The 23,446-nt window shown below is 49.8% G+C and overlaps 7 protein-coding genes across 7 annotated transcripts; 4 read left to right on the top strand and 3 right to left on the bottom strand.

The window, feature by feature from the left end:
• Positions 1 to 2,789: 2,789 nt before the first annotated feature.
• Positions 2,790 to 5,429, top strand: LAJ45_01403 (uncharacterized protein; the record flags this gene model as incomplete). The annotated part of the gene is made up of 1 exon (XM_046110998.1): positions 2,790 to 5,429. The coding sequence occupies one exon, from the start codon at positions 2,790 to 2,792 to the stop codon at positions 5,427 to 5,429; it is 2,640 nt and encodes an 879-aa protein (XP_045976176.1).
• A 4,403-nt stretch (positions 5,430 to 9,832) lies between these two features.
• Positions 9,833 to 10,329, bottom strand: LAJ45_01402 (uncharacterized protein; the record flags this gene model as incomplete). Its single annotated transcript, XM_046110997.1, has 2 exons — positions 9,833 to 9,935; positions 10,004 to 10,329. The coding sequence occupies 2 exons, from the start codon at positions 10,327 to 10,329 to the stop codon at positions 9,833 to 9,835; spliced, it is 429 nt and encodes a 142-aa protein (XP_045976175.1).
• Positions 10,330 to 11,561: 1,232 nt separating this feature from the next.
• LAJ45_01401 (uncharacterized protein) lies at positions 11,562 to 13,216 on the bottom strand (the record flags this gene model as incomplete). The annotated part of the gene is made up of 4 exons (XM_046110996.1): positions 11,562 to 11,723; positions 11,784 to 12,008; positions 12,065 to 12,147; positions 12,211 to 13,216. The coding sequence occupies 4 exons, from the start codon at positions 13,214 to 13,216 to the stop codon at positions 11,562 to 11,564; spliced, it is 1,476 nt and encodes a 491-aa protein (XP_045976174.1).
• Positions 13,217 to 14,662: 1,446 nt separating this feature from the next.
• Positions 14,663 to 16,202, top strand: LAJ45_01400 (uncharacterized protein; the record flags this gene model as incomplete). Its single annotated transcript, XM_046110995.1, has 4 exons — positions 14,663 to 14,789; positions 14,858 to 15,102; positions 15,193 to 15,677; positions 15,752 to 16,202. The coding sequence occupies 4 exons, from the start codon at positions 14,663 to 14,665 to the stop codon at positions 16,200 to 16,202; spliced, it is 1,308 nt and encodes a 435-aa protein (XP_045976173.1).
• Positions 16,203 to 17,070: 868 nt separating this feature from the next.
• LAJ45_01399 (uncharacterized protein) lies at positions 17,071 to 17,475 on the top strand (the record flags this gene model as incomplete). Its single annotated transcript, XM_046110994.1, has 3 exons — positions 17,071 to 17,145; positions 17,220 to 17,282; positions 17,365 to 17,475. The coding sequence occupies 3 exons, from the start codon at positions 17,071 to 17,073 to the stop codon at positions 17,473 to 17,475; spliced, it is 249 nt and encodes an 82-aa protein (XP_045976172.1).
• Positions 17,476 to 18,093: 618 nt separating this feature from the next.
• LAJ45_01398 (uncharacterized protein) lies at positions 18,094 to 19,165 on the bottom strand (the record flags this gene model as incomplete). Its single annotated transcript, XM_046110993.1, has 3 exons — positions 18,094 to 18,539; positions 18,602 to 19,090; positions 19,150 to 19,165. The coding sequence occupies 3 exons, from the start codon at positions 19,163 to 19,165 to the stop codon at positions 18,094 to 18,096; spliced, it is 951 nt and encodes a 316-aa protein (XP_045976171.1).
• Positions 19,166 to 20,691: 1,526 nt separating this feature from the next.
• LAJ45_01397 (uncharacterized protein) lies at positions 20,692 to 22,691 on the top strand (the record flags this gene model as incomplete). The annotated part of the gene is made up of 4 exons (XM_046110992.1): positions 20,692 to 20,870; positions 20,933 to 21,699; positions 21,761 to 22,322; positions 22,394 to 22,691. The coding sequence occupies 4 exons, from the start codon at positions 20,692 to 20,694 to the stop codon at positions 22,689 to 22,691; spliced, it is 1,806 nt and encodes a 601-aa protein (XP_045976170.1).
• Between the last annotated feature and the right edge of the window lie 755 nt (positions 22,692 to 23,446).

Below are 23,446 nucleotides of genomic sequence, written 5' to 3'. Positions count from 1 at the left end.
TGGCTGGCTAGCTGGCTGGCCGAATGACCTGTAAAGCCTCTGCTACCACTGTAGGTTAACAAAGTACCTTCTGACAGTGTTGCGATTGCTGCTGTTGGTGAGGTTTGGTCAGTCGGTAAGCGTTGTGTCTCGCGTGCTCTTGGCAGAAACAGCAGTCGCGCGTGTCCGAAAATAGTACATAGCAATCTTTCCAAACGCACTCTACAGTGTCGCACTCTACTCTACCCTTTGAGGCCGTTTTCAGCAAGTACAGTAAGTTGACAAGGCGGTCTTTTCTTCTCGGTATTCTCAGTAACCGGGTACACAGAGTTGCTAGAGTATGATGCTCTACCACATGTAACCTTTAGTTGGTACTTGCTAACCCAGGCTCGCTCTAATCTCCGTGATCAGGGTCGCTCTTGAGGGCCGAAGAACTCGTACTAACACAAATCCTCATCTCGGCAGTTGGTAAAATTTTCCTAGTTAGACGCGCCCCTAAGGCAAGTGTCAGGATCTGAGGAAAGGATGGCTCTTTCACTTGGAACGCTCTTGCAGATGGGAAAATCAATCTGGTTGTTGCGGCTGTCGGCCGCCCGCCAGATTGGGAGCGGTTGACTCAAGGGAGAAGAGGTTGACTGGGTCAGCGGATTTATTTGAGCTCGGACCCTGAAATAGCGTTCATAGAACCCGTTGCAGCTCGCGTGTTGTTGGGTGTGGGGGCCAGACATGGGTTTGTGGGCCTTGGCAAGCTGTGGTGTTCAATCAGAGGAGAGCATCCACTGGAACTGTCTGGCAGAGCAGGCAACAAAATTTTTTTCTCACACCTTTTTATTCCACAGTCGCACAAAGAAAGAGAGGTTTTTCTGGAAACTGGTTTCTCCGGCACAAACACTGCGGGTATGTGGTATCCACGTCGCACCGAGCAAGCAACATGACGGGCCGTCAGACAGACAGACATGCAGCCTCTCCTTCCTCTCGCGCCGAAGATGTTCGTTCTACGGGATCGGAATCGATTCGGATGCAGGCTGCGACTATCATACATAGAGTAACCTACCAAGTAGCTACGTAGGAGGGTATTTATTCGCACTTGGGAAAGGTCCCAGCTGAATGGGGCCGCCACAACGGCCAGCCACAAGCGAGCAGCACTATGCACGGCAGGACTTTGACGAGGGACCGATGCGGTAACAAGGCCTGCCTATCAATTCCAGGGATTGTTTCAAGCAGGGAAATTTATAGTTGTGGATGAGGTGTAGGAGTACTCTAGACAGAGGAGGGGAAGGAGCAGCAGCAGCAGTAACAACAAGAGAGGAGTAAACACATCATCAAGGGGGTCCAACCAGCAAAGCAAGCAAGGCAAGGCAGCGTTCGTTGTTCCAACATTAGGACGTCGTCGAACGGACGACGATGATAGCACTGTACTGGTGATGATGACGAGCAGGTGGACAGTGGAGGTACTTTCACCTGCCTGGTAGAGTACATACATGTAGAGTACCTCCTAACTCTACATACCGTACTCTACGTTACCTACATGTACATACTACATGCCTGCCTTCCACCCTTCCCTTACTCCGTTCAGCAAGTCGCACTTCAGAAATCCTCCTTAACCCCCTCCCCTGTCTGTTCCCTCACGTTACGCAACATGTGGGCTGCAAAACGGGGGGACGAATCTACATTTCAGGCTTGTTCCTGGGACGTTTAACGCCATCATCTATGGGACACTGGGCAGCCATCATCATCATCGCTGTACTAGATAAATAGAATTGCGTGCATTCGATTGATTGATTCGATTCTGGAACCTGCTCTTTACATGTATTTATTGAGCCCGTCAGCAGAGGGCGTCACAGTTCGGGAAATGTTTCTAATTCTCGTCTCACGCTTCTTTTTTTCTTCTTTTGATATAGTACTGCAATAGTATGTAGCAATTACATGTAGTTACTTTTTGTAACTCTTACTTTGCCCTCAAGTCTTTTTCTTACTCCCGTTTTCTTTCGTTTTTTCCCTTACTATTTTCTCTCCAGTTTCTGCGTCTTGGGCCTTGGTTTTCCCGTGTCTCCCCATCACGCTGCTGACCCAGGTAGGTAGGTATGAGATAATTTTGTTCCGCACTTCCTTCCACTTCCCTTCCTTTGAGTGAATGATCCCTCACCCCAGTTGCCTGTCCCAGTCACCAACCACATCGAGCACACACACCCCTCGTATTTTTGTGCGCGAGTCTCTGGAATATGTACATGTACCTTATGTGCACTCTTTAGTCCAATCCACCCTCCTACCCGTAGTCTCGTAAACCCGTAGAACCGTAGACCACAGTCCGCCCACCCACAATTGGTTTATTCCCTCTCGGCCAACAATTTCTCTCAATCTCTCTTTCTCCCCTCAAACTCTCCACTTTCCACTACCTACACCCCCCCCCCCCCCAACCCATTTCCGCTTCACTACCATACCCCTTGCAATTACCACTGAACCAATCATTCCTGCCTGCAATCGTATCAATTTATGACTTGTTGTCTCCGCGACGACAGCTGTACCATCGCTCCTCGCTTCTCCTTCCATGCTCCCCGGTAACCATCCTCCAGCGAGTCCTACCTATCGCTCTCCTACAACAGCAGCAGCAGAACCACCATCACACTCGTACCTATTCAACCTGCCGACCTGAACCCACCTCTTACTTCAGCCTCGTCATCCCCCATCACCTTCTCCCCCCCCCAGAAAAAAGATATTAACAATCACATTCATCAGCACCCCCTCAATCCCCCAAAATTTCGCGCGTAAACGGCCGCAAGCAGTGGTGGAGGCTCTGGTGTGGTAAAGACATGGCTCTCTGGCCATTTAGGAAACGTCGAAAGACGAAGACGGCGGAGGGAAAGAACTCAGTCGCACAGCAGCACCAGGAACCACCCACCGTGGAGCGCAAGCTCTCGCTGGTGAGGAAAGCTTCAGCTCGTCAGAATCCCCGTCGTTCAGCTAGTCGTCGTAGGGTCGTCGCCGCCGCCGTTGCTTCTCCCGCAGATGCTCGGGAGTTGCAGTCCTATGTCTCTGCGGCACCCCCCGTGCTTGACCATCTCTTGCTTCCGAATCGCAATTCCTCGGACCCCATGGACACCAACTTCCAGTTGGATCCTAACTTTCAGCCACAGAAACGGACCCACGAGGGAGGATTCTCGTCGTACTTTGTGGAGATCGATCGCCCCATGACTAGCTCATCAACGTCTTCGGCCCGTCCCCACAAACAGACCAGCATTGTTCGCAGATTTAGCAAGCGAGGCCGCGAGTCGAAACAAGCGCATACACAGCCACCTCCTTCCGCGTACATCCAACAGTTGGCCCGAACCGCTTCGAAGCGTGACGGTAAGCGCATGAGAAGTTTCAACAGTTTTGAATATGACCGGCCTATGTCGCAATCCTCATTACCTCGTCAATCGCTCAGTTCTTCTCTTTCTTCAGTTTCTTCAATGAGGGCCTACAGGATCCGTAGTTTTGAGTTATTCACGCCCAGGCCCCGCCTCCGTTACGAGAGCGGGTTTGGAACTTCACCAGATGGCAAGCAACAGGAACACTCCCCAACCACGATACCAAATCGATCGAACTCTCGATCAAATCACGAATATAGACACAGGACTGGGACCGACAGCCGTGGAAATGTTAGGGCTAGGGTGGATGAATTGGCCGATGACATGGATGCGAAGGAACTTAGGGAGGCTATGGATAGGGATAGGAGGCGGAGGGAAAGGAGGAGATTGCAAGAGCAGGAAAGGCTGCAAAAGAAGTTGGAAAGGAAGCAGAAGCAGAGGCAACTGGAACAGGGCAACATCGGTATGGGCATGGAGATGGACGTGGACCAAGATATGGATAGGGATTACCAATACAATCTCGAGCGGAATCAGGGGATGTTTGTAGCACAGCCTGAGAGGCAGATGGGAGAGAGTTCTCGGGCTGCTGAAGCCTATGGAGGTTTCAGTCCTGTGCACAACCCATATCCGTTTCCCGAAACTGAAGGCGTTGTTGCTCGTCAGCCGAGAGACTCTAGGACAACGATAGAATCCACTACTCCCATCTCTTGGTTGAATGACGCATCGGCTGAGGATATCAATAAGGGTGTTCGTCTATCTGGAAGAACTGATATGATAACGCCAGTGTCGATGGACTCCGCAGAGTACACATCTGAGTCTCCTACATTTGACACTGCTAAGCAGATCAATGTTACGTCACACAGTCATGCACAGATTTCGCCGATCCCCTCACGGAATAACTCAAAGGCAGAGAGAAACCCCAAGATTCAGGTCGATTCCCCAACAACACCCAACGATCAATTGACCGAGGAAGACGAAATACGTGGAAAAAAGTCAGCATGGACATCTTTCATCAAAAAAGCGACGGCTGCTAGAATACAGAAGGAGCAGGACATTCGGGTTGGTCAATCAACGATGGTACATGGTTCTGACGAAGAGGCAGAAGGACTTGGTAGTGTATCAGAGCCTGTAAGGCGGGATTTCTACGAAGTGGAACAACTAAGGCGCCGCGAAGGCCAGACACCTGGGAGACACATACAGGATGAGATTGCCTTTGCGATGACTGCATTGGAGACAGGACATGTCCGAGGAAAGGATGAGATAGAGGATGAACAACGAGACCACTTCTCGCCCACGCCTCCCTCATACCCGAACTACGGTCGCCCCTCCAGCTCCAAGAGCTCACTCGTGGCCGCCCCTCTCCGTTCTCCCGCTAACCCAAGGAACTCTTCCCACTCGGCCACTCCAGAACTGAACGAAGACTCCCCCACGATACCTCCCCAGGGTCGCACATCATCCCAGCAATCCCACTTCCGGCCATCATCTCACAGATATTCACCCTCCATGCGTTACTCCTCTGGTGCTGCGTCCCCGGAAAACGGCCCACGTTCATTCGTGTCCACTTCACTCGCATCAATCGACTCAGAGGGGTCGTGGCTTTCTGGCAAGATGACGAACCCCCGCCAGTCAATCCACCAGATTAGCCCGTTGCGTACAAGCGCAACATCGCTCCGCCGCCGTTACAAGGAATTCGACGACGGGGCTAGCTTTGAGGGTGACGACTACTTCAGTGGCGTGGAACCACGCCGACCAAAGGGTCAGAATGCGGAGGAGTATGTTTATGCACCACGAATGGAGCTGAGCGACGAGAGCGAGGACGACGACAATGCATCTATCAATAGCGAAGCAGAGCAGAAGATGTGGAGAGAAGGCCCCGCGAAGAAGGTCGTCCCTCAGGAGATCCCAGTGCTGCCACGGGTCGGTGCATTGAAGGGCCAGGGACGGCCTGGCCCAGTGAGAATGGTTAGCAGTACCGACGGCGAAGAAGTGTTCATGACGCCGCTGGAGCACCCACACGAGAGAACAGTCTTTTCGACGCCCATGGAACATCCGGCCGCTAGGAAGAGTACCGTAGCCGAGATTGTGGGTCCGGGAAGGCCGTAAAAGGGCCTCTTATATTTATTGTTTTTGGATGTTTTTAAGAAAATATCTGTCCGCTCATTCTCTTTTCCTTTTGTCTTTGAGAGCCAGATGTGTGTCGAAGTTTACTAACTACTTACTGCCTACGCAACCCCCTCAAGTATTATTTCTTTTGTGGTAGAACTGTGTGTCTTTCTTTTGTCAGGTCAGGGTGGATATCCGTCCCTTAAATAGGATTGCTTTTTAAGAGTTGTGTGCTGTGTGTGCTCGATTTCTTTTGTCTACTGTATGAATTTTTTTACTTCTTATGTATAGGCGGGTTATATCACCATTATTGACGGTGGTGATTGATTTCTGTCTGTTAGGGCGTGCGAGTGTGTGGGGTCAAATGGGATGGTTTGGGCTGGCTAGCTGGGCACCGGGTTTTTTTTTCTTATTCATTTTTTTTGCTCTTTTTTCCTTCATATTTTTATAGCTGGGTCTGTTTCTTGTTTTTTTTCCCCTCTTTCATCATGGTCAGCATCACTAAAAGGTCGAGGGGGGGGCTACGGAGCATTTCTTATGAGTTTTTGGTGGGGGTTTGTCTTATTATTCTACTACTTCTATTATTATTACTACTACTATTACTATTCTGTTATTTATTCTTGGGAAAGCTTTATTTTATTCTTTTTCAACTGTTAAATATCAACTTCTTTCCTCTTTCTTTCCTCTTTTAACTTTGGCAAGGTACCTGTGTTTAATCCGAATTTCTCCGTGTTTTTTTTTACCTGTTAGTTTCTGGGTGGACTTCTCGGTTTTCTTTCATAGGCTGGCTTTCTTTTTACACTGGATTTCGCAAAATAAATGGGAGTAGGCTAGAACCTTGTTTGTGCTCATAAGAAATAAAATAATATGACCCATCGTAACACAAGTGCCTTTACAAGTGTCGCGCCTGTGTATAGAAGAAACGATCACAACATATCACTCGCACGGGATCATTACACCGATTGCTGAACCCTCGTAGGCATTCACCATCTCCAGGTCCCCAAGTATCCTCTATCTCAAGCCGTCGGCATTTCTCTCTAAAGTTCTTTGAGCCGCTAAGTCTTATCAAACTCATATTATGGAGGGTCGAACGGAGAGCTCCTATTGGCCTCAACTAGAAACTACGAACATGTTCAGTTTTGAAATTTTCTCTCCACCCCTCTCACTCACCCCTGCCCCTTCACCCACCCACTGAACCGTTTCACCAATTGACTCGTCCACACGCTAGCTTCAAACCTGCCGAAGATCGAGAGAGAGAGGGATATTGCAGATCCATCTTCCCCCAACCCAGTGCTGCCGTAGGCCATGTTCGAGTCCCACGCACCCACGCTGGTGAGGCCCACTGGAGCCAAGCCATGGAGAGACTATTCTCACCATCGTAAACATTAGCATCGAACCGACGCTGACCTCCATGCGAATTCTGCCCTCTCTCTCTCTGGGCCAATCGTGTTGTTTACACCGGGGTGGTGTCAAGATGGTGCTAGATCCCTGCGATTCGTGGCTTGATGACTGACGATAGTCCTCGCTGTCTTTCTGGGGGTCGGAGGGAAGTCCCGGTGGCTTGGTTAGAGATTTGTGGGATGGGTTAGCCTTTCTGGGACCGGCGGTTGATGGGGCCTCTAGGAGCACTCGAGGCAAGTGCAGAAAAGTAGACCATGTGGCAGCGGTAACAGGGGACGATAGACGAGGATATTAGTTCTGCGCTCGGGAGGGAAGGTAGGGAGAGAGAAACGGTGGTTGGGAGATGGTGGAGATACATTTAGTAATCTAGTGATGGGAACCACAAGAGGAGTGATGTTTGATTCGGTGGAGTTCTAAGTACCAGACCAAGCTTCGCTGGGCAGGCGTATACTGAGTCTCACTATCAAGCCATTCATCTACAATATTAAGGTCCAAGCATACATGTACATACAGTACATGAAGTACTTAACGCATAATACGAAGGCTTCGTGTGTTGAAATTATACGTAATTTCATAAGAACACAGTTTCAACGGTGGGAAATTAGTTCCATTTTGCATCCTCCAATGAGAAATCTTCACGTGAAAAAGGCACTTACCAGGGACAGTTTACTGTGTTATCAGACCAATTTTGCTGTTTTATGAGCCCACAGGCTAGGCGTAATGGGGACCAATTCACTCGTGGAAGGCAAAACAACCCGAGTCTGAGAAAACAGAGGATCCCGGTTCCTTACAGCTGTCCAACTGCTCAGAACCAAATCGGCGGGATTGGCCGGATATCTATGCATGCTTCTTATCGGCCGGCCTCATAGACGCTAATGCATCAACGGGACAGAGCCGGCTCAAGCTTTTGACTTGGCCATCAACCCAACCAGGTTAGAGTACCAGGCTACGACACCAGTCCATGTACCTACATCATCATGCCTGCTCTATCTCTGCCTCCCTTTATCACCTGAAGTCAGACTTTGTTGATGAGCACGCAGTGTACCTGCAGTGTTAGCGACAAGCCATCACTGATAATCATCTAGGAAGCTAGAGTCGTTTACGGGCAGTCGAAGATTACGAACAGGGGCTACAACTATGATATCCGGGAAACAGTCCAAGCTGCCAAGTCTCCAGACTTGTTTCGATTCTTATTGGTCCAATATTTTTTGTCTTTCTACGGTATTATTCGAATATTTCTAAACGATTATCTCATCGTCCATTTGATACTGGAGTTTTTGGGTGTATTCCTCGCCACAGGAAAGCTCAAACTCTATGTTGATAGCGGATTTATTAACAGCAGCCCTTCTTTGAGCTCTACGGAAAACAACCAACATATCTCGACGGACAGTAGGGCATGTCCAAGGTCCAATCAGAAGGTCCCAGTTGTGATTTACGAGGTTTCAGTATCAAAAAGGAATACATTGTTAGGTTTAGGGTTCTTGGCATTCAGGGTCAGGGTTATGATGGTTCGGGCATCGAGTGATATTACGTGCCTGCATTTCTGCAGCTAGGATCGCAACCGGCTCAATTGGCGCTCAGCACATCAAATCAAAACACAAGCAAATAGTCTCACAACCTGAACAGAAAGAAAAAAAATATTCTCGAAATTTAGCGAGAAGAGGTAGGCTTTACTCGGGAGGCTCTAGTGGGAGTTTTGGGCTGCTCATATTTTTTTAATTAATTAAGGTACTCAGTCGATCCGTTGAATGGCTCCTACTTAATATCTGCTCGAAAGGATTCGACTTCTATTCCGTACCAAAGGCCTTATTTTCTCATTCTAATTTTGGTCAGTTATATGGGAATTAATAGTCTACAAAGAATGGTAAAACATTACGATGCCACAGATCTTTTTGTACGTATATACATATCTAGGGTGCCGCATCCAAATAAAATACCAAGTAGTTAAAATGTCTGAATTCTACAGATGCAGTTTTTTTCTCTATTCTTTATTAGTTGCATAGGTTGGGGCTTTTTGGAAAAAATACTGAGTCCATTATGATTTTGACTTTTAAATCCAGGCTTGGACGATTTCTAAAGAAATGTTGTAGTACAGTTGGGGCAAATTTCTAGGGTATGGTACACTATAGTACACAGAGCCCCAAGAAAAGAACAGAAGCCGTATTTTAGGCTAATATACTCTCCCCGGCCACATGCACGGACATTCCTTCCTCATTGCTCGCTACAGTACACCCGTTCCCTCAAAGCGGTCGTTCTGGTTCGATGAACTTGGGTCCAGCATGAGGGGCGGGACAACTTAGGCTTGCATCCACATGAATCTTCAAGACTCAAGCTCTGTCTATATCAGAGTTAGAATCATGAGTTTTTCCAATTTGACTCACGAGAAATCACTCGGATAATGATGAGTGATGGCCCATGAGAGATTCGCGTGAATGGAGGCATAGATCTTGAGAAGGAGAAATAACTCGTCCAGAGAACAATTATCGACAGTATCGGGTTGGAGAGAATAGTGGCGGGAATGTATAGGCATCAAAGAATTAACATGAGCCTTGCACTGTTGCTGGGGGTGCTGGTGATGGGCCCGGGGAGGGGGATGGAGGAGTGAATATATTGGTTATCCTATCCGATTTAGAAAAGTGATAAATAGTCCCCCGAGCAGATATAGCTGGCCGTTACTCCGTAATCGTGCCCCGGGAGTGCTAACGAAAGATCTAAGCTAGCAAAACAGCCCAGTGAATTCTCGCCATCTAACCTCCTAAATTCTACCGTTAATCATAGCTAGCCCCCCCTCCCCATACATCCCTAGTTCTAAAAGAGTCTCGGGCCGATATTCCCAAGCTAGCCCAGTCCCGAATACCCAATGCCCAGCTAGTACGTAGTCACTATGCCTAGCTTTTGCGTTTTCCAGGACCTGATTCTCGTGCATGGATGGTACTGATAACGTCTATAAAAAATGCCTTTTTTTGCATTCTCCACATTCCCTAACTTACCACCCCACCCACTCACTCCTCATCATCCGATCCCGGCGGCATCTTCCCCACCGTCGACTCCTCCTCACTCTCCTCACTATCCTCGAGCTCCTCCTCCTTCGGGAACTGCTTCGGCCTGCCCACCCCACCACCACAATCAGCACCCCATCCCCCACTCCCCACAAAGAAGAGCAAAAAACTTACCAATACCCCTCCTTCCTCCACTCCCTCTCACCCCTCACCACATTCACAATCTCTCCACCGAGCTTATTCTCCCGCTCCCCAAACGCGCCCGTATCCACCACCACATAGCCCCCGCGCTTGAGCCACACCTTTCCGCGGAACATGGTCGGCAGCTCGGCGAGAATCTCGGTCTTGGCATCGGTGGGCGTGAGAAGGCGGTAGATGTTGTTGCCGGCGGAGGTGATGATGCGGCAGATGATGTGCCCGGGTGGGAGGGTGTCGGGTGGCGTGGTGGTGAGTGCGTCGATGGCGGTGAGGGCGCGGCGGGAGGCGGCGGCGCGCGGCATTGTAGGTGGGTGGGTTGGTTGGTTGGCGGGTAGGGTAGTGTTGGGGTTGGAGCTGGTGTCGGGGTTGATGGTTAAGTTGGAGGTAGGATCCTGGCGGTGCCAAGATTGAAATATGATCATTGATCATGGTGAGGTTTGCTTGGCAGGGACACATGCACACTCCATCATTGACCCTCTGAGCCGGCCGGTTCAACCATAGAAACCGGAAAAGGCTCTGAGAAAGTCGAATTTAACTAAGCTTGAAGCAGGCCATCTCATATCATTTCTGAACTTTCTCCCCCGGCACATCCCCGGTATAGAATGAGATATAGGATACATAGGTCTGGAATTACCCTCCACCGCTCCCCTAGCTCATCTGCTCTCCAGATAGATACATGCAGTTATTATATATCCTCTCCCGTTAGACCCCACCGGCAACGGACAAGCGACAACAGCCCCCAGCAATGAATATCCCGATTTCATGATATCGTAAATACATAAACACATCCTTTCCTTCCCATGCCTCCTTCCCTTCCATCCATCCACCCGTCCTTCCTTCCCATCCTTCCCTCCTACCGCCCCGAACATGCGCGTGCGATTAATATCCATCCATCCACCCCATCCAAAGAAGAAGGAAGGAAAAAAGGAGAAAGAATCCAAAAAAACGGAAAAAAAAGAAACAGAACCAAAAACCAAAACCAAAACCACCTGGGCACTACAGCTATAGCAGTAGCTGGCTAGTAGATATCAAACAAACCGCCGCCGCCGCCGCCGCCGCCGTGAAACAAGACAAGACAAGCACTATCCACTATCACTACGTACGTAATAAAAAAAACCAATTGACCAGAAAGAAGAAGAAGGGTGATGAATATAGAGAAGATAGTGAAGGAAACGTCATAAAATAAAGTAAAAACAACTCCAAGCCCAGGATATAGAAAAAAAGGAATAGAATAAAACAAAAGAAATACCCGCACAGGAGGTTTGGGGGGAAGGGGGGAGGCATATGCCAGATGCAATATAGACAACATAACCCATACTCAAAAAAAAAGACCAACCAACCACTCGAAAACAAGAACTATAGAAGAACAAAAAGGAGGGAATACACATGTGTTTAGACACAAACACAAACACAAACACAAACACAAAAATGCTACAATTGCCGCGATAGCAGTAGTAGTTAAAAACCCCAACTAGTGAATAAAAAAAAAGAAAAGAAAAGAAAGTAGTCAAAGTAAAAACCAGGGGGAAAAACTCTACTTATCCTCATCATCGTCATCACTCAACTTCTTAATCTTTATCCTGCCCATCCACGCCATGGCACCATCTTTCTTCTTAGGCTTTTCCACCCCCGCCTCTTTATACCAGCGCAGCCGCAGCACTTCATCGTCTCGTGCCGCAATCACAAAAATCGCAACCTGCACCACCAAACACTGTTAACAATCTCCCACCTTCCCTTCAGAATAAAAGACACATACCCCGACAGCATTCCAGAAATCTAGCGTGACGTCCGAAAAGTCCACAACAAGCAGCGTTCGCGTTGGCGCCTGGCGGTTGCGGGCGTCGAGGGTGATGAGCGCAACGACGCACCCAGCAACGGCCATGCCGTACACGGTGGAGGGGAGTCCGGACTCAACGTCATGACCGGCGGCGATTAGACGGGCTTCTTCGGCGCGGTATTCGGCGGCAAGGTCATGAAGTTTCTGTTATATAGTGTTAGCGATATATATCCCAGTCCCCGCAGGAGAAAAGAAGCTACCTTATCCATCCTCTGCTCGCAATGTTCAGCGCCCCGCTCTTGCGACGACGAGATCGCGATCATCGGCTCTATATGTTTATTATCTGCCACAACCACCCATTAGCCCTCCTACCCCCAAAATACAGAAATAACCTCTCAAAACATACCCAAAGCCGCATCCTCCACTGCCCAACAAATATATCTCCTCAGCACACTCAAAATGCGCCCTTCAACCTCCCGTCTCGTCTCCAACTTGCCCCTCACTCCCGCACCCAGATTAACCATCGCCTGGAACGCCGCCGTCGCCGCAAACGTGCCCTCCGGCGACAATCCCTCAATGACGGCCGAAGCATCCGGCTCCTCCTGAAATAGATTATCGGGCATAGTTGCGAAATCCACCTGCCAGTGAGCGGGCATCAGCGGCTCGAGCCCGCGCCGCCGGATGCGCTGGAACAGTGTCGCCTCGTCATTGCTGAAGCCCTCACGGCGGAGCTCATCCGTTTCCTGCTCGGACGTTGTGCTGACGACCGAGGAGTCGTCTTCGACAGGGAGGGAGAGCCGCGAGCGGCGCTTTGGCTTTGCAGGTGCGGGGGAAAGAAGGGTGAGTGTTGTAATGGACTCGGTGATTGATGTTGCGGGCGTGGGGAGCTGCTGCTTGGGGGGGGTGCGGGATTCGGACTTGACGGCTGGCGGTGTAGTGGTGGAGGGGTTGCGGGGGGCGCGGACAAGCGGGGAACGAGTGTTAGCGGGGGGCCCGAGGGAGTGTCGGGTGCGTTTGCGGAGGTGGGGGGTGGTGGAGGTATAGCTATCGGAGGTGCGGGGACGCTTGGGGCGTGTAGTGGTTGTGGCGGGGGTGCTGGCACGGCTAGTAGGCTCACTTTTGATGTGGACTTTGGGGTCCTTGTCTGATGGAGATGATGATGTTGTTGTTGTAGTGGGTGTATGTGTAGGTGTAGATGTAGATGTAGATTTAGTTGCAGCAACAGTAGACTCCTTCGACTTGCTAGTAGTAGTAGCAGTGGTTGTGGTTTTGTCCTGTGCCGGCTTCTCGCCCACGGGCGCCGCTCGGTCTGACCCGGCGGTGGTGGTTGTCGTTGTCGCTGTCACCTCGATAGCACGCACCTCTACGGGAGCCGCGGTGGGCTTTTTCCGGGAGAACATTGCAGCCCACATCGTGTTTGCCTGTTTGCCTGTGAGGGAGGGGGGTGCTTGCAGCAGGTGTGATGCAGTTTTTTTTTTTTTTTGGGGGGGGGTGTTCAGTCGTGATGCTGCAATGCGCGTGTGTAAGGGAAGTGGTAGCGGAGGAGAAGTAGAGGATGTAGATGCCGTGGATGCTGCTGGTAAGTATGGATAGATGAGGAGGGATGGGGGGATGTAGACAGTCCGTCAGTCAGTCTCCGTCGTGGTTGTGGATGAATGTGGTTGTGGGTGGTGGTGTTGACGAATAGGATATGGATATGGATGTGGATGTGGATGTGGGTGTGATGTAGAGGGCTGTGATGATGTGGGGAATGGCTTCTTCCTGGGTGACTGATATTATTCCTAGCTTAGTTGCTGTGATACCGCCCACATATGTGTGATACAATGCTCTGCTGCTGCCTCTGCTGCTGCTGCCTCTGCTGCTGCTGCATTCACACTCACTCGGGGTCGGTTTGTGGAGATTGGTGCTTTGAATGGGTATGGATATGGATTATGGATATGGATATGGAATGAGGCTCTCTCTCCCAGGACTTTCTCTTTTCCTAGAAACCAAGCAAGCACGGGATCAAGAGCGGAAATTCGAGGAAACGAAGCAATTTATCTATCTACCCTCTCTGCTCCTCATAGCCGCTGAGGCTTCGGAACATGCAGATCAAACCATCTACCACTGGCTGGCTGTTGTTGGTCTGTCTGCTCGGGAAACAAAGGGAAGGGTAAAAGAAAAATGGATCTGGACCGCAAACAGCACTCGATCTGTGGATCTACATCACATCAATGTCCACAAGAACCAACCGGCTCTAATATTAAATGATTGTTTTTGATTAATAGCTGTCCCCATTGCCATAGAAGCTGTTGCAGTGGGAATGTAACAGGGTATCATTCTAGAGAGAGAGTATCCCAAGTCGCTCTCCTCCTCTTTCACTCTCCCCTCTTCTGCACGAAAAAACCAGCACCAGATCGAACCGATTCTCGGCGTGCAGATACACAGTCGACGTGGCCCAGGTCCCTGCCAAGATGCCAGCAAGATGGGCCCCAGGATGGATGGATGGGTGGATGGGGGCAATTGACGGTTGACGGACTGACTGAGTTAGAGACACCGACACCGGCACCAGGCCCTGCGTGAGATTGATTGAGCAATCCCAATCAGCGCTGATGTCAACTGCCAGCGTCTACTCCAAGATCCAGGCTATCAAGAGGCATCCACAGAGCACGATGCAAATGCTTGTCATGACTTCTACATATTTCCATCCTGTCGTGAATCTCCGGGGTGGGAGTGGACAGGGATGCCTGCTACTAATCTGCGCTTACTTAATGTCTTTCTTGGGGCCTCGTACTTTACATGTAGCCTAAGGCCTGACAGTCGACAATAGCTCCGAGAAGCTCTCACTCAGCTTCTCTCATCTCCAATCCACCGCCATCATGGACATTATCAGATCCACATACTCATTCGCATTCTCCTCGCACTCACGACTATCCCGATGGCTTCTCTGCCCACTACTATTCGCAGAGGCCTTCCTCTGCACCCTCATAATCAAAAAGGTCCCATGTAAGCAATCAACCGGCGACAGAAGCAAGTGAAACCTGGCCTCCACTAACACTTCCTCGCCCCACCAGACACCGAAATTGACTGGAAGGCCTACATGGAGCAAGTCGCGCAGTACCAGGCCGGCGAGCGCGACTACGCCCTCATCAAGGGCGGCACTGGCCCCCTCGTCTACCCAGCGGGCCACGTCTACATATACTCGTTCTTGTCCGACCTCACCCACCAGGGGGCGGACATCGTGGCGGCGCAGTACCTGTTCATGGGCCTGTACCTCGCGACGCTGGCAATGGTGTTCATGGTGTACCGCGAAGCTAGAGTAATGTCATCTGTACCTAAGAAACCCGCATTAATAAAAAACACAATAATAACCAGAGAGCAAGCAATTCTTGTGTGAAAAAACTTCCAGGCGCCCGTCTACATCCTCCCGCTGCTAGCACTCTCAAAGCGCCTGCACAGCATCTACCTCCTCCGCCTCTTCAACGACCCGTTCTCCATCTTCCTCCTCTTCGCCGCCATATACTGCTGGCAGAAGCGCCAGTGGACCCTCGGGTCCGTGGCCTACTCGCTCAGCGTCGGCGTCAAGATGAACACCCTCCTCGCGCTCCCGGCCGTCGCCGTCATATATCTGCTCGCCTGCGGCAGGGACAAGGCCATCAAGCAGGCTGTGATCATGGCGCAGATCCAATTCCTCCTCGGAACACCGTTCCTGGGCTCCGCGCCGAAGAGCTACATCACTAAGGCTTTCGAGTTCTCGAGACAGTTCATGTTCAAGTGGACTGTGAATTGGCGCTTCGTTGGCGAGAAGACATTCCTATCGCGGGAATTCTCGCTCGGCCTGTTGGCGGTGCACGCAGTGCTCTTGTTCGGCTTCATCGTCACCCGCTGGAAGAAGTAATACCCCCCCCCCCCCCGCGGACCTCCGCTCCCACACCCCACTGTCTAGACGGAAACTAACCTCGTCCTAGACCCTCGCAGCGTAGCTTCACCTCCTTCCTATCCCTCCTCCTCGACCCCGCCACGGGCCTCGAAGACCACCAAATCTCGCAGCGCGTCAGCCCGCGGTACATACTCACCTCCGTGCTCACGGCCAACGCGATCGGCATGCTGTGTGCGCGCTCGCTGCACTACCAGTTCTACAGCTGGCTCGCCTGGGGGGCGCCGTATCTGCTGTGGAGGAGCGGGCTGGGCCCGCTCTGGGTCGCCGGGCTGTGGGCGGCGCAGGAGTGGGCGTGGAATGTGTATCCGAGCACGAATGAGAGCTCGGGGGCGGTGGTGGGGGTGCTGGCGCTGATGGTGGTGGGGAGTTGGTGGGGGAGCAGGGGGGAGGTGGAGGAAGGGGTGGATCAGCTGGAGGAGGATGAGGAGAGTGGGAGTGAGGATGAGGGTGCGGGTGCGGAGGGGAGGAAGACGAAGTAGGTGGGAGGGTTGGGGGCGGGGCGGGTAGAGAAGGTGTGCCGGTTGAGTGCTGGTTTTGCGAATTTTAGGTAGACTACTCGTGCGTTAACTAATTCCTGAGAAACTTTGTGAGGTTGTTGCTACCACGACTTCTTAGGACTTAATTAATGCGGGGATGACGAAAGGAAAAAGGGAAAGGGACCGTGAGTATATCCGGACTACAATTAACTAAGTGTCCATCTCAAGGCGAACTGATCGAGGATGAGTCTCGAGTTGCGAGTGATATTTCATGATGCCGAGATACTGGCATTTTCGACTTGCCCTTTAGCTTCGTCGTGGCGAGCCGGCTGTGTATGTAGATTCTGTGCAAGAGGAGTGTTTGGCATAGAAGCTTCGGAGGGTGGGATTCCGTGCATGTAGCTGTGACCTACTCCGGGGCGGAAGCCAAGGTCTGTTTCGTGTGAGATCATAAGGTATCACTCGAGTTGAGGAATAGCTGTTGTGTGCGCATGTTCTAGTTTATTGGCTAGAGAACACACAAGTAATGTAACCTATCAGCGTGGGACTGTGCGTGCTTACTTTCTGGCTCGAGTGGATGGAGGGAGATGTCCTGTTTTATGCGTTGCAGTTGCTGGGGTCTGGATCTTTATCCGGGAAGCTGTTCTCCGTATTCCAGAACATATTTCTAGGGAACGGAGTCGGGGTAATAGTGTATCATGGCCGTGGACATACCCCGATCTCATCTCATTACCACCTTATTCTTCTGCTTCAGCGCTGAAAGAAACAGGATGCGGTTTATCTCTACCTATAAAACGCAACCCACCGTACCCCCCCCCCCCCAAATAGTATGGTGCGCAACATATCGTAGTGCCTCGAAATTTTGGTGCCGATGTTAAGAAGCTTTTACCCGAGGTCCAGCTACTGGTTATCGGTAAGATTAAGATCAAGGGGGCAAGGGAAAACAGTAAGTGAAATCTTAAACCCAAGCTGTAAAACCCCCTACCATATATACCATTGATCGATCCTGTGGAAAGCTAGCTAGCCACTTTTGCAAGTTTCGTTCCAGGCTGCGTTGTAGCAAAATGGCGGAATAGGCGGGAGGTATTTAGACCCACAGCTTTAATATATAATGGTTGCCTGAGTGGCTGCTGGTTGGCTGGCCAAGGACTAATTCGGAAGTTAGCTTAATGATAATGCTGCTACACATAACTGGGGCGAAAGTCGGAAAGGAACACCTTTGCCTCTTTTCAATAGACCGTTTGCGCATTCCTCGGTGATCACTAGGGATGTTTGATATTTTGTTGTTGCCTCGAATGCTGGATACTCTCTAGGAATGGGATGCTTACTCGTTAAAAGCCTGAGGGCGGAATTGCATAATACACGGATGGAACATGGGCATGGTGTGCTCAGCTCCGGAGGTAGACCTGACTTCTTAAGCATGACCCAGGTTAGGATAGGCTATTCCTGAGGGATTGCCCTTAAAGACATTCTGTCAAGATGCAGAGGGTAGTAGTAACCAGGGCGCCAAATCTATGTCATCTACAGATCTAGCTCGGATATCCAGAATACTTCTATTGGTATACGTATGTAGCTAGCTTGTAGCTGGGCTTAATTTGACATGATAATCAGTAGTAACGCTCGCAGATGGTATCATCAAAACATGGTCTAGACCGCATAAAAACATGAAAGAAATACATGCACCATATATGCTAAAGTACAGACTGAGAATTAGTACCCCTGACAATGCAAACCGTTATGAATGAGAGTCTACTGTATAGGTATATAATCGCGGGACCCCGAAAGTGTACAGATCGATGCAGCCTAAGTCATATCCAACACATGGAAGAAAAAAACCAAACAAAAAAACATAAAAATAAAAAGCATCCCAAATACCCCACCGCCCAAGAAACGTCTACAAGAAATACTCCACAACGGCCCCCTTGTCCTGTTGCGCTGCCGCGTCTCTTTGCTCACTGTTCTCTGGCGCTGCTTCAAACACATTAAAGAATCTCTCTCCCTTGTCATTAACCTCCAAGACACTAGCCATATTCCCGCACCGGTAGCAGTAGTTGGGTGCACTCCATACGGTAGATAATCGATCTTCGTACAGTACTTGGTATCCTTCTTGACACAGTTGGTGTGCTCGGAGGATGTGCGATTGATTGTTGACTTCTAAGAACTTTTTGACCACCTGGGCGCCGAAGGTGTACCCGGCTCCGCGCGGGGAGAGCGAGAACTCGTCGCGTTCTGGGTCGGGGTCGGACCAGACGAGGTCGGCCATGGGACCCTCGTGGGGGATCTCGCGGAACCGGTCTATTACTTTGATTTGATCGATTGAGTGGATGGAGGGGGATAATCCTAGTGGGGAGTGTCAGCGCCGGTAGAAGGGAGTGTAGTCAAGGGGGTCTTGGAAGGCGGACCTCCGTGGACACAGAAGATGTCGTCGTTTATAACGACACTCAGCGTCAGGAAATCAAACATGTCCGTAAAGTGATGCCACACGCTAGCATTCCCGTACTTTCTTGAACACTCGGTGTAGAACCCATAGCTCTGCGTGACACCTCGACTTTCATGGTTTCCGCGAATAAGGTGTACCCGTGTTGGCCACCGCAGTTTTAAACACACTAGTAGCGATATGGTCTCGACTGAGAACAGCCCACGATCGACATAGTCACCCAAGAACAGGTAGTTCGTATCTGGACAGAAGCCACCAATCTTGAATATCTCGAGCATGTCGAAGAACTGCCCGTGAATATCGCCAACGACAGTGACTGGGGCGAGTATGTGCACGACATTGGATTCGCGCATGAGCTGCTCCTTGAGTTTGTTACATATCGCCTCTATTACAGATTCCGCGAGGAGCTCTTTTTTGTAGAGGCGCTCGATGCACTCATCGAGGTCGACTGAGACTAGTGTTGCTGTCAGTCGTGCTAAGCTTTGGGGCAAGTCGATCGGAGTGCATATGTACCGGGTAGTCCAGGCATTTGCTTGTGCAGCTGCAGCTATGGTAAGATGGATTTTATGGTGGTGTTGGTCAAGGTTGCGAGCTTGTGTGATGGGAACAAGGGGAAGAGAAGACAGGCAGCAAATGGTTCATGTTCATCTAGGTCAACGCATATGAAAACCAAAGACGCGAAGGAGCACGTGTCTAATGTGATGAAGGAGATTATTCGAGGGTTGTGATGATTTCTAAGCCCTGGGAACCTTTCTAATTACAGTGGCTCGTGATAATCGCACTCTCTCTTGCCCCCACGATATGATGGACGTTGAGAGTTGCCATTTTGGGCATTGGTTTGGCTGCGTTGGGAATCGGCCCCGCAATTACATAGCCAAGGGCAGAGCGGCTCTCTCAAACTCCTCCTCAGCTCTCAACACCAACCCTCCATCAAACATCGAACATATGAAATAAGAAGCACCATTCCATTTCAGCCATTTCAGCCAAACTTTTATCATCACCCATTCCTACTATATTCTCTCTGGAGAGATCTGACGGAATTACTCCGTCGATGCCACTGCTAAAACTGTGTTCAGGCAGTAAAAACAGTCATCACAGCTCAAGAGAGCTTTATGTTTGCCTCCCCGCCAACTAAACAATCCCTGCTAATAGGTTTCCTAATATCCAAATTTCTTGTCTCTTTTGTCAGCGTGGTTGTAAATTCAATCTCATCTATTCAACTCTCTGTCCATTCGTTGTATCCGTTCCATACCTGTTCCCATTTTCCTTTTTCTATTATCGTTTCATTATAATCCTCACTTGAGACAAACATCGCGGGGTTCAGATAGATGAGCACAGACAAATCCACTAAAAAAACATACCTCTTGATGGTCTCTTCCCCCCATGAAACATGATACCTGCTTCAGTGCACTATTCCCTCTTAATAAGGTTTTCTTTGTTTTCTCTGAACTGGTCAAATTACAAATGCCCCTGTCAATAACGCTCGTGAAAAAGTCCATCACTCTGTACCCCACTTGACATAGTTCATCTTGATGTCTGGTATTCAATTGTCTTGGCAGAACCTTAACGCGACCTCAATCTGACAGGAATAGTTCAATTCGGCAACCGAAAAAACCCCATCTCACCAGTTATCAGTTTCCCAAGACTCTCACTCGTCACCTCCTTCCTTCTCTGTGTCCCTCCATATTTTTGCCTCCCTCGCCTCACCCATAATTTCTTTACCATCCCGTTCTTTCTAGTAGCTCCCACTCACCGACCGTTCCCACTCCTTGAATATGAACAGTGCACCTTTTTAAGTCCTATCGAATATCGCCGATTTTTTCGTTTCTCCCGTGCTCATAGCTTGGCCAAAGCTTATTGAAGGTGGGCTGTGGGGCGGTCATTTGTTTTTTACTCATCTCCCCTGGTCCAACCAGTCCACATTCCATTTCCATCGACAATCGTGTTCCTCGAACAACTGCTCGACCCCCCATTCTCGTTTAGGCCTACGACTCCTAGTTCCCTTAGACTCACATTCCTTCTACAAAATATCGAATATTCAATCAAGCTCCTGCGATGAACTCACAACCTCATCAAAGGCAGTTCGCGCACCAGTATACGGGCCCAGCTTACCCTCAACAGCAACAACATCTGCAAAACCCTCAGACACAACCTGCGCCAGAGCCTTGCTATAATTGTGGTTCCCCTCAGCATGTTGCTCAACACTGTCGCGAAGCTAGAAGGGCCGTTCCTGCGTTCGTACCAACCCTTAACTGACCACCGTGGAGCTTTCTTTGCTGATCAAATTTTTTTTCAGTGGGTCGCTTAATCAAGCTCCGCGTCCTCAACGAGGCGCTATTCAAAAAAGAAATAATAAACCTGTCGTTACGCGTTTCGCTCCTCCGCCAAATTATGCCAACGGTTACCCACAGCAGCCTTCCTATCCACAAACCGGGCCTTATCAACCTCCAGCACAAATAGGTCCTTACCAGCCGCCGCATCTTCAACAGCAGCAGCAGCAGCAGCAGCCGGTACAGCAATGGCATCAGCAAGCAACTCCCCAGGGGTATCCTCCAACGCAACCATGGCAACAGCCTTACGGTGCTGCTCCAGTTGTTCCGCCGCCACAGGCCCCCGCTTATGGCCCACACCAGCCTGTCTCTAACTATGGCTACAACCAACCAACGCAACCAGCGCAGCCAGCTTACCCTCGACAGCATAATCAACCACCATATGGTGGTTATACTCCACAGAGTAACTATACGGCACAAGTGCAAGCACCCCAGCCGGCGCATCCCCACTATAACCCCCCACACCAGGCACATCCTCCAGGCCCCTACCCTCCGCATCAAAATTACCAGCAATATCCGCAGCAACCGCCAGTTCAGCCACCATATACACCCGCCACCGCATCTTTCTCGCAGACCCAACATCACGGCCATGGACCGCAGAATCAATTTCCGCAAACACCTGCAGCAAATGGTGTTGCACCCGCACAGCAGCAACCTCCACCCCCGAAACCACCTCCTTGCTTCCCAAGCCTGGATAAAAATGCGGCTACGTCTTCAAAAAATGGTGTTATAAGTATGCCCCCATCATCTTTGTTTATCAAGATAACAATCTCTAACATCTTCTGTACTTTAAGTTTGGAGACCTGCACAGCCAACCGAAACACCACTAGACCCAATCTTTCAAGAAACTGAAGAGCAAGGTAATGATAAAAAAACTAAAGAGAGTGCCCTCACGAAATACTTTGATCCCAAGGGTAGGAGAATCAATAGGGACTTTTATGGGGAGGGCAGCGAGATCATGAAAGATCCCATCTGGGAGAGCGTTAGAACTGGAGGAAGCATGCTTGCACAACCATTAGAATGGGAGCTACCAGATGAACCAGAGGAGGAGGTTAAGGTGGAAACTGAGGCCGAGAATGCACAAGAAGAAAAGCCAATCGAGGTGCGATTCGAGGACACAGATGAGCCCGTTGAAAGTGAAGACGCAGTCGAAAAGAAAACACATACTGCCGGAGATGCTTCTGACTCGAAAAATCCTCGGACCCGACAACCGATTACGACCTCGTTGGCGAACAACACAAGCCACACAGGCCGTCATGAAGGGATCAATAATCTTGGCAACAGCGGGGTTCGTGGTAGAACAAATGGCATAAATCAAGGAGGAAAACGCAAAAGTCGAAGTCCGCTGGATAATAGGTTCGTTGTTATCTTACTGTTTAACCCACAAGGTTGGACTTATTCCAGGACTTCTCTAACGAAATGTATAGCCGACCTCAAAAACAGCGCGTTCGCGATACAACAGCTAAGCCTCTTCCACAACCTTCCCATCACCCATTGCCGCCTAAACCTGTTACTGCTCCACCGCCAGCACAACACTTCAACCAGAGCCGTCCACAGAATACAATGGTCAATCGCCGCGGTGGACACAAATCGCAACGTGCTCACCCATATGCGAGAAGAAGTGCCAGTCCGGTCCGACATTTCTTGGTGGATACACAAAGTCAACAGAGAGGTGGTTATAGGGGCGGGGGGAACCGAAAACAGCAGGGCGTTCCGAATACTTAGATGATGCATATATTGGCGAATTATTCCGAGAATCGTTGGACAATTGAGAGGTATGCATTTAGGCGTAAAGCTAAGTATGGAAATGACAGTTTCAGACGTAGTTTTTCCGTTAATTGTTTATATTTCCTTGCGTTACCGGATGGTGTCGGCTCATGATTAGATCGGTGAAAAACGGTAGGTGTTACAATTATTATTTCTTATAAACATTCCCATTAGTCCGGCACTAGTATCACTGTAATCAACTCTCCCTGCCTGCTTTGATATTTTTGAGGTTACATTCCTGCAGCAGTCTTTAATCTTTTTTCTCTCTGGTTCTGGTTATCTATCTCATTTTTGTTTATATTCTTCTCTTCCTGCCATCCATTTTTCCACTGTTATCTAGGTTTCTGTCTCATATTGTACTTTCCACCTCGTATTAAACACCTCTCATACTAAATTCTCCCTTTATCTTTTGACATTTTTGATTCCCACACACACACCCTGTTTCAGTATCTCTGATATCCCGACCTACACCTCACATCATGCCGATCGATATCTCGATGATATAAGTCAATCCCTACCTAACACAGTCCCTTGCTTACTACCTTCGGCATTTACTCCACCTTCCCCTCTAATCCCAATCCCCCCCATCCGACCTGATGCTAAACTCCAGGAGAAAAAAGCGAACGTTGACGACAACTATCCAAGAAAAAGTTGAAGTTAAAGTAGTTTTGCAAAGTTATAGTGGCGCCCCGTAACCTTGCAGGTGCCTCAGG

This window comes from Morchella importuna, assembly GCF_003444635.1.
Source record: "Morchella importuna strain M04M26 chromosome Unknown Morimp01GS002, whole genome shotgun sequence".
Taxonomy (NCBI): Eukaryota; Fungi; Ascomycota; class Pezizomycetes; order Pezizales; family Morchellaceae; genus Morchella; species Morchella importuna.
This window is presented reverse-complemented; position numbering and strand designations above follow the sequence as displayed.